Below are 15,018 nucleotides of genomic sequence, written 5' to 3'. Positions count from 1 at the left end.
TAGTTACCGGAGTGTGTTAAGTATCAACCAGTACATTTCTATTATGATATTGAGATTATATATTATATTTCAAGAGTATACAATTTCAATACAAATATATTTTTGATTTCACACTCCAGCTATCAATCACGTGTGTGTGTCCTCACCTGGTGTGTACTCGGGTAGCAGGGGCACGGGGAAGTGCCCTTCCTTCCTCTGCTGTTCCAGCCTCTCCCGCCTCTCCAGCTCCTCCTGCTGGGCAGCTTTGGTCACCACCTCCAACTGGTGCTCCCTCAATAGCTTTCTACATCACAGAGAGAAAGAGAGAGCGAGAGAGCGAGAGCGAAAGCGAGAGAGAAGTGGAGAGGGAGAGTAGAGATATCAGAACAGGCCTCAGGCATCCATCTCTGTTATAGGGCCAACAGACTGACTAGAGCATGCCAGATCGCATGGGGATATACAGTACATTACTAATGCTGTATGTATTTAGTGCAGGGTTTCCCAAACTCTGTCCTCGGGACCCCAAGGGGGTGCACGTTTTGGTTTTTGCCATAGCACTACACAGCTGATTCAAATAATCAACTATTCATCAAGCTTTGAATCAGCTGTGTAGTGTTAGGGCAAAAAACCAAAACGTGCACCCCTTGGGGTCCTGAGGACAGAGTTTGGGAAACGCTGGTTTAGTGTGTATTTGTGTGCACGTCTGTTTATCGCCGTATGTGTGTATCTGTCTGTGTGTGAGAGAGAGCTGTAATAATGTAATAAACACTGGGGAAATAATCCCACTCATGGCAGCATGGTTGACTTCTTGCCAGACTGAGTAATACAGAGATCTTCTACTTAAAGGCTTCATTCATACATGTGCTGTATGTATAGATGATTAAGATCACAAGTTAGGGAATTAATGGTTGAATATTGCTGTTCATTGTATCTTTGAAGTTGGTTAAGGGCCTATATTAGATGTTCTCTATATATGCGAGTTTTAATGTTGTAAGAGGTCAGAGGTCATACCTGATGTTCCTCCTCATGTGTGCGGGTTTGTTGGAGTGGGAGTGGGACCTCTTTTTGGTTTCACTCAGGGACCGCGAGGGTGTTTGGCTCTCGGGCCGTGAGGACGGTCGAGAGGGGGGCTGCGCAGAGGGGTGGGACAGCGTCTCCCCCGAGGGTGAGGTAGATGGGGTGATGCACTGCCATCCCGCAGAGTCCCCTCCCTGCGCTTCATTCTCCGAGCTGAAGGGAGCACTATGAGGCTGGTCTGTGGAGAGAGACGGAGGGAGGAGATATTCATATTATTGATATGCAAAACGTAAATCAATGAAAATGTATGTTGATTGAATACCAATAAAGGTATGCTGTATAACAGGCATGGATTTCTCCATCACTGAAGGAGAAGTACAGACTGATTCAACAGTTTTTTTTTACTGACCCAGAAGGATTTATATTAAAGATTTATTGTGTTTAAGAGGGAGTAACTTGGTCAGAGCTTGATACGACTCTGTCCTGCCCTCCTTCCCTGCCTCCCTGCAGACAGGAGACACCCTGAACTAGATCTGAGGTGCTTATGTAAGTGCTCATAAATATGGAGAGTTTATGAAACCCTGAGCGCAGGGGCTGGCCACTAGGGCTGAGGCTAAGGGCAGGGTCTGGGGCTTTTGGTGCTTCATGGGTCTGGACAGACTGACTGACAAAGCTGATGATTAAACCAAAGTTACTGCCCACATAAACAGCCCCCCCCCTCTCAGTATGAACCACATACATCTCCACTGTCTCATTGTAGCCAACACCGCCAGGCCCAATCCAACCCAATACAGCTCAACCCAGCCCCACCTAACCCAGAGTCAAATAGACACTGTAGATCCAGTGCCTTCAGAAAGTATTCACACCCCTTGACTTTTTCCACATTTTGTTGTGTTACAGCCTGAATTTAAAATTGATAAAATTGAGATTGTGTCACTGGCCTACACACAATACCCCATAATGTCAAAGTGGTATTATATTTTTAGAAATGTTTACTAATTAATTAAAAATGAAAAGCTGAAATGTCATGAGTCAATAAGTATTGAACCCCTTTGTTATGGCAAGCCTAAATAAGTTCAGAAGTCAAAATGTACTTAAGTCACATAATAGGTTGCATGGACTCAATCTGTGTGCAAAAATAGCGTTTAACATGATTTCTAAAATGACTACCTCATCTCGGTACCCCACATATACAATTATCTGTAAGGTCCCTCAGTCGAGCAGTGAATTTCAAACACAGATTAATGAATTCAGGCGGTCACACAACAAAATGTGGAATAAGTCAAGGCACTGTATATGGCTCTTTGACCTATAGCCTAACCCCAGCTTGTCACCCAAGCCTGACCCAGTCCTGTATTGTCCTGACCTGCTCAGAATCACACTGCACAATTATTCTCAACCAGGAAAACATCACTGCTCCACACAGAAATCCATAAGCATAGACAACCCACTGAACCCAGACTGACCCAACATCTGTCAGGCCAGAACATCCATCCTGAGCCAAGTCTGGTCCAGTCCAACCCAGAATAATCTCTCTCAGAAGCAGACTGCAAGAGCTATGCGGACCCTGGTCAAAAGTAGTGCACTATATAAGGAATAAGGTTACACCGTCAGGAAAACCCAGCAAGGAAAGCCTCTGACTAAAACAGGCTAACATAAAAAAAGGTAAAACAGGAAGAAAAGTTTTGTATATAATGCAATGACAGAGGCTGGTGGTGAGCCAACAGTGAGTTGAAAAACAAATTACATAAAAACGCCCTCTCCTCGACTAACTCAATCTACAAAATGATTCCTTTATGTTGCTCTGAATCCAGTTCCATAAGCTTTCATACAGCCCCTTTGTGACCTCTGGTATATTGGTTATATAACCCAATTTAACAAGATACACTGTGTACAAAAAAAAATTACTTTCGACCACCTTCACTCCACACACAGAGACGTGTACAAAGCACTCCCTCACCCTCCATTTTGCAAATCTGACCATAACTCTATCCTCCTGATTCCTGCTTACAAGCAAAAACTAAAGCAGGAAGCACCAGTGACTAGGTCAATAAAGAAGTGGTCAGATGACACAGATGCTAAGCTACAGGACTGTTTTCCTAGCACAGACTGGAATATGTTCCGGGATTCTTCCGATGGCATTGAGGAGTACACCACATCAGTCACTGGCTTCATCAACAAGTGCATCGATGGCGTCGTCCCCACAGTGACCGTACGTACCCCAACCAGAAGCCATGGATTACAGGCAACATCCTCACTGAGCTAAAGGGTAGAGCTGCCGCTTTCAAGTAGCGGTACTCTAACCCGGACGCTTATAAGAAATCCCGCTATGCCCTCCGACGAACCATCAAACAGCCAAAGCGTCAATACAGGACTAAGATTTAATTGTACTACACCGGCACCGATGCTCGTCGGATGTGGCAGGGCTTGCAAACTATTACAGAATATAAAGGGAAGCACAGACGCGAGCTGGCCATTGACACAAGCCTACCAGACGAGCTAAATTACTTCTATGCTCACTTCGAGGCAAGCAACACTGAAGAATGCATGAGAGCATCAGCTGTTCGGGATGACTGTGTGATCACGCTCTCCATAGCCGATGTGAGTAAGACCTTTAAACAGGTCAACATTCACAAGGCCGCAGGGCCAGACGGATTACCAGGACGTATGCTCCGAGCATGCGCTGACCAACTGGCAAGTGTCTTCACTGACATTTTCAACCTGTCCCTGACTGAGTCTGTAATACCAACATGTTTCAAGCAGACTACCATAGTCCATGTGCCCAAGAACACTAAGATAACCTGCCTAAATGACTACCGACCTGTAGCACTCACGTCTGTAGCCATGAAGTGCTTTGAAAGGCTGGTCATGGCTCACATCAACACCATTATCCCAGAAACCCTAGACCCACTCCAATTTGCATACCGCACCAACAGATCCACAGATGATGCACTCTCTATTGCACTCCACACTGCCCTTTCCCACCTGGACAAAAGGAACACCTATGTGAGAATACTATTCATTGACTACAGCTCTGCATTCAACATCATAGTGCCCTCAAAGCTCATCACAAAGCTAAGGACCCTGGGACTAAACACCTCCCTCTGCAACTGGATCCTGGACTTCCTGACGGGCCACCCCCAGGTGGTGAGGGTAGGTAACAACACATCTGCCACGCTGATCCTCAACACGGGGACCCCTTAGGGGTGCGTGCTCAGTCCCCTCCTGTACTCCCTGTTCACACATGACTGCATGGCCAGGCACGACTCCAGCGCCATCATTAAGTTTGCTGACGACAACAATGGTAGGCCTGATCACCGACAACGAGGAGACAGCCTATAGGGAGGAGGTCAGAGACCTGGCCGTGTGATGCCAGGATAACAACCTCTCCCTCAATGTGATCAAGACAAAGGAGATGATTGTGGACTACAGGAAAAAGAACAGGCCCGAGCACGCCCCCATTCTCATCAGTAGGGCTGTAGTGGAGCAGGTTGAGAGCATCAAGTTCCTTGGTGTCCACATCACCAACAAACTATCATTGTCCAAACACACCAAGACAGTCGTGAAGAGTGCACGACAAAGCCTATTCCCCCTCAGGAGACTGAAAAGATTTGGCATGGGTCCTCACATCCTCAAAAAGTTATATAGCTACACCATCGAGAGCATCCTGATTGGTTGCATCACTGCCTGGTATGGCAACTGCTCGGCCTCCGACCGCAAGGCACTAAAGAGGGTAGTGCGTTCGGCCCAGTACATCACTGGGGCCAAGCTTCCTGCCATCCAGGACCTCTATACCAGGCAGTGTCATAGGAAGGCCCTAAAAATGGCCAAAGACTCCAGCCACCCTAGTCAGAGACTGTTCTCTCTGCTACCGCACGGCAAGCGGTACCGGAGCGCCAAGTCTAGGTCCAAAAGGCTTCTTAACAGCTTCTACCCCCAAGCCATAACACTCCTGAACAGCTAATCAAACGGCTACCCTGACTATTTGCATTGCCCCCCCCCCCCACTCTCTCCTTTATGCTTCTGCTACTCTGTTTATCATCTATGCATTGTCACTTTAACTCTACCTACATGTACATACTACCTAAATTACCTTGACTAACCTGTGCCCCCGCACATTGACTCTGTACCGGTACACCTGTATATAGCCTCACTACTGTTATTTTACTGCTGCTCTTAAATTATTTATTTGTTATTTGTATTTTCTACTCATCTATTTTTACTTAACACTTATTTTTCTTAAAACTGCATTGTTGGTTAAGGGCTTGTAAGTAAGCATTTCACTGTAAGGTCTACATCTGTTGAATTCAGCGCATGTGACAAATTCAATTTGATTTGATTTGAATGAAGAAACTGTCCAATTTGAGTGCTTTTTGCAGCTCGTTCCAGTCGCTAGCTGCAGCCAGGTGATCTAGTTACTGTATGGATTTCACAACTAAATTTTTGCCAGCTAGATATCTATTAACTGTTAAGTCGAAAATGTGCTAAATGCTCTGCAGTTGTGCATTTGGTTTGCTAACTTAGTAGCTAGTTAGCTATCGAGCTAAGTGGTTAGCTTCTTCCAAAATCAAGCATTCGCTTGGTAACAGCAGAGAAACCCCTCCTGGATCAAGAGCCTTGCGGTCTAATATTTGTTTTGTGAGTGCAGCAAACGGTGAGTGGCATTTGAGTTACTTGTATAACTTTATGAGCTGGTATGTCTGTCCTGCAAATAGTTTAGAGACTGTATAAAATGTTTGCAATGCCCTCGTTAGCATTTAGTTAGCATATTATATGGGGATTTAACATGTACTTGTTAGCATTGCTAACCTTCGGATTACAGATGCTAAGTGGGGTTTGAAAATTGCGCCCCTTGTGTTCAGTGCCAATATTACCAAATATCCCAGGATGGCACAAGGTCGGTATGAAGGTATGACAATCTGGATACCGCCCAAGCCTAATGTGCGTGACCGGTATAGTAAGCATGTTTATGCAACTGCCGGCGCTAAGCCTATTAATAGCTAGGTCAGCTTTGATTATCAAGATCCTCAATTACCCCAACCCTCCTCTGACGCCCCCCTCCTGCCAATTACCCCAACCCTCCTCTGACGCCCCCCTCCTGCCAATTACCCCAACCCTCCTCTGACGCCCCCTCCTGCCAATTACCCCAACCCTCCTCTGACGCCCCCCTCCTGCCAATTACCCCAACCCTCCTCTGACGCCCCCCTCCTGCCAATTACCCCAACCCTCCTCTGACGCCCCCCTCCTGCCATCAAGACAAAAGCCAATTGGCACCAGGGGGTGATGTGGGATGGTAGGTTATGTTTTACCATGTAGACCAAAGCCTCATCAGGCCACGTTAAGCTAGCCGGCATCCAAACAAGAATTTTAACAGCATCAATCTATATCATCAAGCGATTATGGATTACTACTGTTATAGGAGCCTCTGACCAAGTGAATTGCCAGTGGACACACACACACACCTTGAGGAGAACGTCAGCACTGTCCAACCAGACAGTCGGGACATGATGTTAAATTACACAACCCACTGTTACATAACCAAAATAAAGTTCCATTCTCCCAACACAGGACCCAAGAAACCAAAAAATCCTTCTGAATGGTACTGAACAAATCATGGCAATACACACACCACACACACCCTCTTTCCCCTGGTTTCTGTGAGCAGGGAGGGAGTGAACTAGCTCCGTGGCAATGACACTACACACACAGCGAGCCGTGGCAGTCGTCCAATCATAATAGCCAGTGAGATAAAAGGGGAGGTGGCGTCGCGTGACACTGTAGCACAACAGACTATATTACACAAGGTTGGGGAACATAATACAGGGTTATGGGTTAAATCAATCCCCCTGGCCCCCCAAACTCAGCCGTCCAACCCCATTAACCCCATTAGAGGGAGGGGCGGTCTGACGAAGGACTGCTGGGATATCAAAGAGTAAAACAGCCATGGAGTGAAATGAACCGAGGCGAGGAAATAAACCAGTAAAAAAATTCTAATGCCGCAGAATAGGCCTCAGGACCCGACACCACCAACCCCCCAACACGGTTTCCTTCCTGGGGGCCGGGAGGGGGACAGAGGGCATCTGAGAGGAACAGTGTACAGGGCTCCCCCACCACCCCTACAGTACACCACTAAGCTGCATGTTTGTTTACTCTGTGGTAACATTTTGTGTTGAAAATTCTGCTGTGCCTAGTTGAGATGAACAATGCAGTGTACCAAAACAGCATCTCTGGTCTCTCTAAACCCACTAGCTAGTAATCCCCCTCATTCAGAGAATATAGAATTCACACTCATTCATAATTCTCCTGCCTGGTTCCATTCCACTAGATTACACAACCGCATAAAGCAGTTACTGTACAATGGGAGAGGGGATACGTTAGTCCTCTGACTGAAGAGTGTCTCACTGTGTCTTATCTACAGACATCATCCTCTGTAGCTCAATTGGTAGAGCACGGCGCTTGTAACGCCAGGGTAGTGGGTTCGATCCCAGGGACCACCCATACGTAAAAATGTATGTACACATGACTAAGTCGCTTTGGACAAAAGCTTCTGCTAAATGGCATATTATTATTATATTATCATTGGGCCTGGGGGCAGGGGGTGTGGGTCTACTTTGGGGGGAGGGGAAGGGAAGCAGAAAGTGGGGTGGGGTCATGTTGGAGGCATTTGAGGCAAAAATAAATAAATAATACCATAACACAAAAGGTCACCACAGCGACGACACGGACTACCATTCAACTTCCTGTCCTAATTCAGTCCAGAAGCATGGAGAATGCAGACCACGTTTTCACTTCATGCTCTTTCACATTCATTTGACTCGTATGCATACTGTGCTTCTTAAAGGAGCGTCACATTTACATACGCAGCAGACCTCCACCGACCCCCTCCCTCTCTCCTCTTTCCCTGTGGCTGACTGACTGACCACTCCTTCGTATAGAGGGGCTGGGGCTTCTGGCATGGGAGGGGTGTAGGGTAGGGGCGTCTTCAGAAAGCCACAGGGTTACACAACCGTGATACGCTGGTTGGCTGTTTATGTAACACTGCTTTACAGGCAGCGCTAGAGTTGCAGCATGTGCGTAGAACTGAGTACCAAAGGCAGACAATTATCAACTCAGAGTGGCAGTGTGCCCTGGAGAATAACAGGGGGTGCCATGACGACAAGAGGAAGAGGAGCTGATTGGTAAACGATAACAGTGGCTCAAGGTCGTCATAGTCTCCCTGTATGTGCCACTCAGACAATTAATCATCTGGAAAGAGTACCACTTTAATTTCTCCATGCACTTTTTAACCCAGTGTTTCTCAACCCAGTCGTTTTACAAAGTCTATTTGATCTATTCCACCACTAGCACACTTGATTCAACCCCGGCAACTAATCAAATCATCAAGCCCCTGAATGTTGGTGTTGGTATACAGTAAAACTTAAAAATAGCCACCTGTCCCATTTAACAGCTGGGCATCAGAACACATTCCAGCAAATAAACACCTGTTTCAAAAAAACGCTGGGTCTAAATGAATTGTTTACAAGGTCACTATGGACACAGCTGATATTCCCACAGTCATGTGCATTAAAAAAAACAAAAAAAAACAATTTAATCCGTCATCGTTGCTAGCCATGGCGACATCAAATTCAAGCTGGCAGTGATAAAATTCGCAGAGCAAAATTTGTGCAAGGAAACAGCCAGGCATTTTGGAATTGATCCAAAACAAGTGAGAGAATGGTGTCTTCAACGTTTGTCTGAGGTAGACCAGAAAAAAGTAAGTAAAGAAATAGAAGCCTGGCTCAAATAGAAGCCCGTCTCTAATAAGCACCGGGTGTGTTCAGTGATGTTTTAATTAATTGAAGTTTTACGGTAGATGAAATATGTGTTGGTATCGATAAAATATGTGAGGAGTTGAGAAACACAGTTGAAACTAGGGCTGGGAATTCCCAGAGACCTCACGATACAATTTTATCAAGATACTTAGGTGCCCATACTATATGTCTTGCGATTCTCAATATTTATTCTATATTTATTGCAATTCGATACTGTGATTTTGATGTTCCAAACATATTGCTCACTATATGTCTGCTGTAGAGAGACAAGAGAGCATGAGGAAATTTGTTTTGATCAGTCATGGAAATAAATGTTCTGAAATCATGTTGGCTCACTATTTAAAAAGATGGAGAACAAGCTATAGGATGAAAAACACCAGAGTTTTGGCGCAGGTACAACCGACTAGCACTAGCTAACGCTACCTAGCAAAAAAATATACAATACAATTGTACAAATCAATACTTCGGAGTCAAAGTATGAATATAGTATTGTCCAAAATAATATTGCGATATGTAACTATCAATTTTTCTCCCCATCACTAGTTGAAACCACAGTTGGCTTTCAGAATGTCATCTGAGTGGAGTGGACATGTGACACCGGTGCTGATTTAGGTCCATAAATGACTTGAGTGTAGTGTTTCAGAGGCCCTGTTTCCTGGCCTACATATTTGTGTGTGTGTCATGTTCCTACTTCATACTGTCCTGCTGACGCTCGCACTGACCCACTGAGTTACACAACCGGTCTGCAGGCGGCGCGGGACTGGGCCAACGTCACAGACAGTGCGTCTGCGAGGGCGAGGGGTGAGAGACCTCAAGCTGGGTCAGAGGGGGCCTGTGGTAGGTAGGGTTGCTAGCAGCATTTTTCAGGGGCGAGCGTGTTACCACAGCGACAAATGGCCCACTCCAGTTCCAGAAGCCCAAAGCCTGCAGGTTTAGACCGGACACCTTCACAGCTGTTCAACAGGCTCAAGGTTTGGCCTCTGTCACACTAGCTACCAGGCAGCCATACCAGAAGATCTGCCGCAGAATAGAAATGGACTAATTCTGCAGATCCCACAAACCACCAAACCAGATAAACTAACACAGTGCTTCTGATTGAGGCGGCCTTTTGGTCTACTAGGAGCCGAAAAGAATAAGACCAAGTCTGATTAGGGAAAAGATAAATGTACACTGAGAATTCCATTCACACACGTTTAAAAAAAGGGTGAGTGAACTGACCCACTGAAAAAGGAGAAAAAATGTCACTACTAGAGCGGTCTCCCTCTCTCCATCTAGGTCAGTAAAGAGATTATAGATTACGCATAATCCAGCGCACGAGTGAGTTTTACTACAAAAACCAGAGAAGACCCTACGCTCAGCATCACAGCAGCAACACATGTTCACTGGACAACTACAGGTCACAGAGCAGAGAAATTGCTGGAAGCTTCAATAAAGGGCAACTTTTCAGAAGTTGTTATCAGCTTCACATCAGGCCAAAGGATTTACCAGATAGGCCCTAGCAGGCATTAACCAGGAGTTGTAATGCGCTTGATTAACTCTCAACAAGTGGGTATACATTACACACAGACCATGTGAGCCGGCGGAGATTATTCACAAAGACACAATCAGTATCAACCTAATATAAGGCTTCCTTTGTAAATTCAACGTGAGAAAGGCCAAGATGTGCCAATTTGGAAGATCTCAGAGTACTGCAGATGTGAACAAAGGGTTAAGTGGTCAATAGGCTGTATTGAAATCTATGAGATCAACTGGTTCTCCTCTCTCCCTGCTCTTACCACCCTGTGGCAAGGAAGCACAATAAGATGACCCATTTTCTGCCTCTATTTCTTACCTCTGCTGACACACACAGGCCACCAGCGCGGTGAGCACGGACTAAGGCAGAAGGACACTTATGTAACGGCAGCCTCTGGCTGTTACATAATCCCAAGAACCGCACGTCCCGTACACACAATCACACCTTATCATTCACATACCTAATCATGTACACACCCAATCACATAAACTACCTACAAAACAGACATTCGTACAATGTAGATTCGGTATTCACAAACAAAAACATTTTCTGTTGCCATCAACAATGTATGACAGCCCTTTCCCATGAACAGGGTGTGTGTGTTTCTAGTTGCAGCAATTTCAACAGCCCCAAGCAAGTCGTTCTTGTGTGTTTTACAGCTGTTGTGTGTTTTACAGCGTCTTCCACAGGAAACAACCCTCAGAGATAGAACGTTTCGCATCTTCCTATGAACCAGTTGCTATTAAATGAACCTTTGACAGAAAACCTGCGGATAGGGTAGGATTCTAGGCTAACCTGGGATGGCTCCTCTGTTCCAAGATCGTCAGCAACAGTCGGAAGTGGAGGGGGCTGTGGAGCCATTATCCTTGTTGTGCTTGTGCAAGGGGTGCAGGCTCTGCACTCATCGCTGCTGGGCTTGGCGGTGGCCTCGGTGGTGTGATGCTGCTGCTCATCGCTCTCCTTTCCTTTGGCTTTGTTTCTGATATCCACAGTGGCAGATTAGCTGGTTCAAGCTAGCTAAATAGGCTAAGGCGAATAACACTAACACTTTTTACAGCTAGCTAAGACGCTAACTAAACGCCGTAGTGGTGGGGTTTGAGGCAGAGTTGCGTAAAGCAGCTTCAACGGTAAACTTGACCCCGCCTTTATAAATCAAAATCAAATATTACAGTCGGAGGCGTTTCACATTATTCACTTAGCCTAGCACAGATGAGAAGCGTTTTTGAATCATACCTAACCAGCCCAGTGACTTTCCATAGCCCCCCTACACACAGCGCAGCGCGCTCTGTCCATTGTGCTGACACAGCGCAGCCATAGATTTTGCACCAACCTGTCACTCAATCATTTGAACTTTTTGGCTATTTTTATATAGGAACATAAAACTAAAACTGAGGGGGCTGAGCCCCCTTGAGGAGCCGGGCCAGTCACACAGTAAACGCAACAAACATCATAGGACAGGGTTTGTACACATCTACAGACAGTGGCAAGTCAAATTCAAGGACTTAAGTACTTTTTCAAGCACTAGTATTTATTTTCAAGGACCATCAATTCGTAATAGTTCCTATTATGCAATTGTTTGTCGCCACCAGATGTCAGTATATCGCCACAACCTCGTGAAAAAAACAGCAACTAACTTACTATTCGTCACTACTAAGTTCTACTCAATAATAAGTTTCACTACTTATTTACTACAGACAGTGCATTCAGAAAGTATTCAGACCCCTTTACTTTTTCCACATTTTGTAACGTTACAGCCTTATTCTAAAAAGGATTAAATAGTTTTTCTACACACAATACCCCATAATGACAAAGCAAAAACAGGTTTTTAGAATGTTTTAAACATTTATTACAAATAAATAACGGAAATATCATATTTACATAAGTATTCAGACACTTTACTCAGTACTTTGTTGAAGCACCTTTGGCAGCGATTACAGCCTCAAGTCTTCTTGGGTATGACGCTACAAGCTTGGCACATCTGTATTTGGGGAGTTTCTCTCATTCTTCTCTGCAGATCCTCTCAAGCTCTGTCAGGTTGGATGGGTAGCGTCGCTGCTCAGCTATTTCCAGGTCTCTCCAGAGATGTTCGATCGGGTTCAAGTCTGGGCTCTGGCTGGGCCACTCAAGGACATTCAGAGACTTGTCCCGAAGCCACTCCTGCGTTATCTTGGCTGTGTGCTTAGGGTAGTTGTCCTGTTGGAGGGTGAACCTTCGCCCCAGTCTGAGTTCCTGAGCGTGCTAGAGCAGGTTTTCATCAAGGATTTCATCTTTCCCTAGATCCTGACTAGTCTCCCAGTCCCTGCCACTGAAAAAATCCCACAGCATGATGCTGCCACAACCATGATGCTGCCCCAACCATGGTGCCAGGTTTCCTCCAGAAATGATGCTTGGCATTCAGGCCAAAGAGTTCAATCTTGGTTTCATCAGACCAGATAATCTTGTTTCTCATGGTCAGAGTCCTTTAGGTGCCTTTTGGCAAACTCCAAGTGGGCTGTCATGTGCCTTTTACTGAGGAGTGGCTTCCGTCTGGCCACTCTACCATAAAGGCCTGATTGATGGAGTGCTGCAGAGATGGTTGTCCTTCTGGAAGGTTCTCCCATCTCCACAGAGGTACTCATGAGCTCTGTCAGAGTGACCATCAGGTTCTTGGTCACCTCCCTGACCAAGGCCCTTTTCCCCCCGATTGCTCAGTTTGGCCGGGCGGCCAGCCCAGTGACCTTCCATAGCCCCCTACACACATTGCAGCGCGCTCTGTCCATTGTGCTGACACAGCGCAGCTACAGACTTGCACCGTGACGGTTCCAAAATTCTTCCATTTAAGAATGATGGAGGCCACTGTGTTCTTGGGGACCTTCAATGCTGCAGAAATGTTTTGGTACACTTCCCCAGATCTGTGCCTCAACACAATCCTGTCTCGGAGCTCTGCGGACAATTCCTTCGACCTCATGGCTTGGTTTTTGCTCTGACATGCACTGTCAACTGTGGGACCTTATATAGACAGGTGTGCCTTTCCAAATAATTTCCAATCAATTGAATTTACCACAGGTAAATGCACCTGACCGCCATTGAGTCTCATAGAAAGTTTGTGATTATCTATTGATATGTAGGCTACGTGTGCCTTTAAAAAAAAGAATGTATGTAGTTCTGTCCTTGAGCGGTTCTTGTCTATTAATGTTCTGTATTATGTCATGTTTCATGTTTTGTGTAGACCCCAGGAAGAGTAGCTGCTGCTTTTGCAACAGCTAATGGGGATCCTGATAAAATACCAAAGGGTCTGAATACTTATGCAAATAAGGTTTCTGTTTTTTTCTTTTCTGTTTTTTGCAAACATTTCTAAAAACCCGTTTTTGCTTTGTCATTATGGGGTATTGTGTGTAGATTGATGAGGGAATTTTTTATTTAATCCATTTTAGAATAAGGCTGTAACGTAATAAAATGTGGAAAAAGGGAAGAGGTCTGAATACTTTCCGAATGCACTATACATGAGTGGTAAGTCAGCACTGATGATGTTTACTGATTTTTTCAACTCAGTAAAATCGTTGAAATTGTTGCATGTTGCGTTTATATTTTTGTTCAGTGTACATTATATTAAATTGTCTTTATATTTAAATTGTCTTTATATTTCACAAAATGTTAGGTCCCACAGGCTGTCCCAACACATAATGACATGAAAGTGAATTCTAACATAGTATTCTATACCCATTTGAAGAGAAACAAGTTATTCATGTGTTTGATAAGATTAAATATTCTCTCAGGTGACCCCACGAGTCCCCGACCCCAAGTTTGGGAACCACTGTACTACTAACCTCTCTCCCTGCTTGCTTCAATGCTTCCTCTCGCTGTGTATCTCCTTTGCGTCATTCATTACAGCCTGACTTAACACTGTCTGTCTCACTACTCTCTGTAAAGAAAAGGTATTTTGTTATAAGAACATAGTAGCCCATCTTTTGATTATAGCTAGCTTAATTTCAGTCAGCTTCTCCTTCTGAGGTCAGGCTCCATTCAACGTTAGCTTCTAACTTCATCCATCTATCCATAGCTAGCTACCTGGCTAACAGCCAGAGCGCTTGAGCTACCTAGCTAGCTAGACATCTGACTGAAATATCAGCAACTGTTTACTAGTTGTACACTCACTCTCAGAGAGTCAAGGTGTTTTTGTTTGGGGGATGTCTGTTGACACGGTAATTTCCCGTAGGACAGAGTGGTGAATGCGCTGCTAACAAAGCAAATCCGGGGGAGCAGACAAACATAACGAGCATACATGATTAGATGATCAACGCTGGGAACGCAATAAGTGCGTAAACGATAAATAACTAAAACGTGAGTAAACGCTATTTTACAAATAAAAAGATGCGTAAACGGCGTTTACCCTCCACTACATCCCTTGTTGGGTCTGGCAAAATCCATTCATAAAACATCAATATCCTGGGAACCAGAGCACGAAACACGTGAGGAAATAAAACTCGGTAAGTCTGCCTGGAAATTAATTTGCAAGACCAATACATTTTTCTAATATTTTTCATATTAACATATTTGATAATTTTCTGTTCTCCTCTCATTAAAATTCAAGTACTTTTCAAGTACCAACTTGAGAAAATGTATGTTTTTCAAGGTATTCCAGTACTTGAATTTCAAAGTGCCAAATTCATGTACTTTAAGCACCTCAAGCACCTTGTGCGAACCCTGCTAGGATCTTCT

At 44.9% G+C, this 15,018-nt stretch overlaps 1 protein-coding gene across 2 annotated transcripts in view; it reads right to left on the bottom strand.

The window, feature by feature from the left end:
- The window catches only part of LOC121538167 (helicase ARIP4-like), a 58,221-nt gene that overhangs the window by 17,933 nt on the left and 25,270 nt on the right, over nt 1–15,018 (bottom strand). For both annotated transcript variants that reach the window (XM_041845962.2, XM_041845963.2), the window contains 2 exons: nt 991–1,234; nt 147–283 (listed from right to left, as the gene is read on the bottom strand). In XM_041845962.2, the coding sequence (XP_041701896.2) occupies nt 147–283; nt 991–1,234 (381 nt within the window). The remainder of the gene's footprint in view (nt 1–146; nt 284–990; nt 1,235–15,018) is intronic.

This window comes from Coregonus clupeaformis, chromosome 24 (genome assembly GCF_020615455.1).
Source record: "Coregonus clupeaformis isolate EN_2021a chromosome 24, ASM2061545v1, whole genome shotgun sequence".
In the NCBI taxonomy this organism is placed as follows: domain Eukaryota; kingdom Metazoa; phylum Chordata; class Actinopteri; order Salmoniformes; family Salmonidae; genus Coregonus; species Coregonus clupeaformis.
This window is presented reverse-complemented; position numbering and strand designations above follow the sequence as displayed.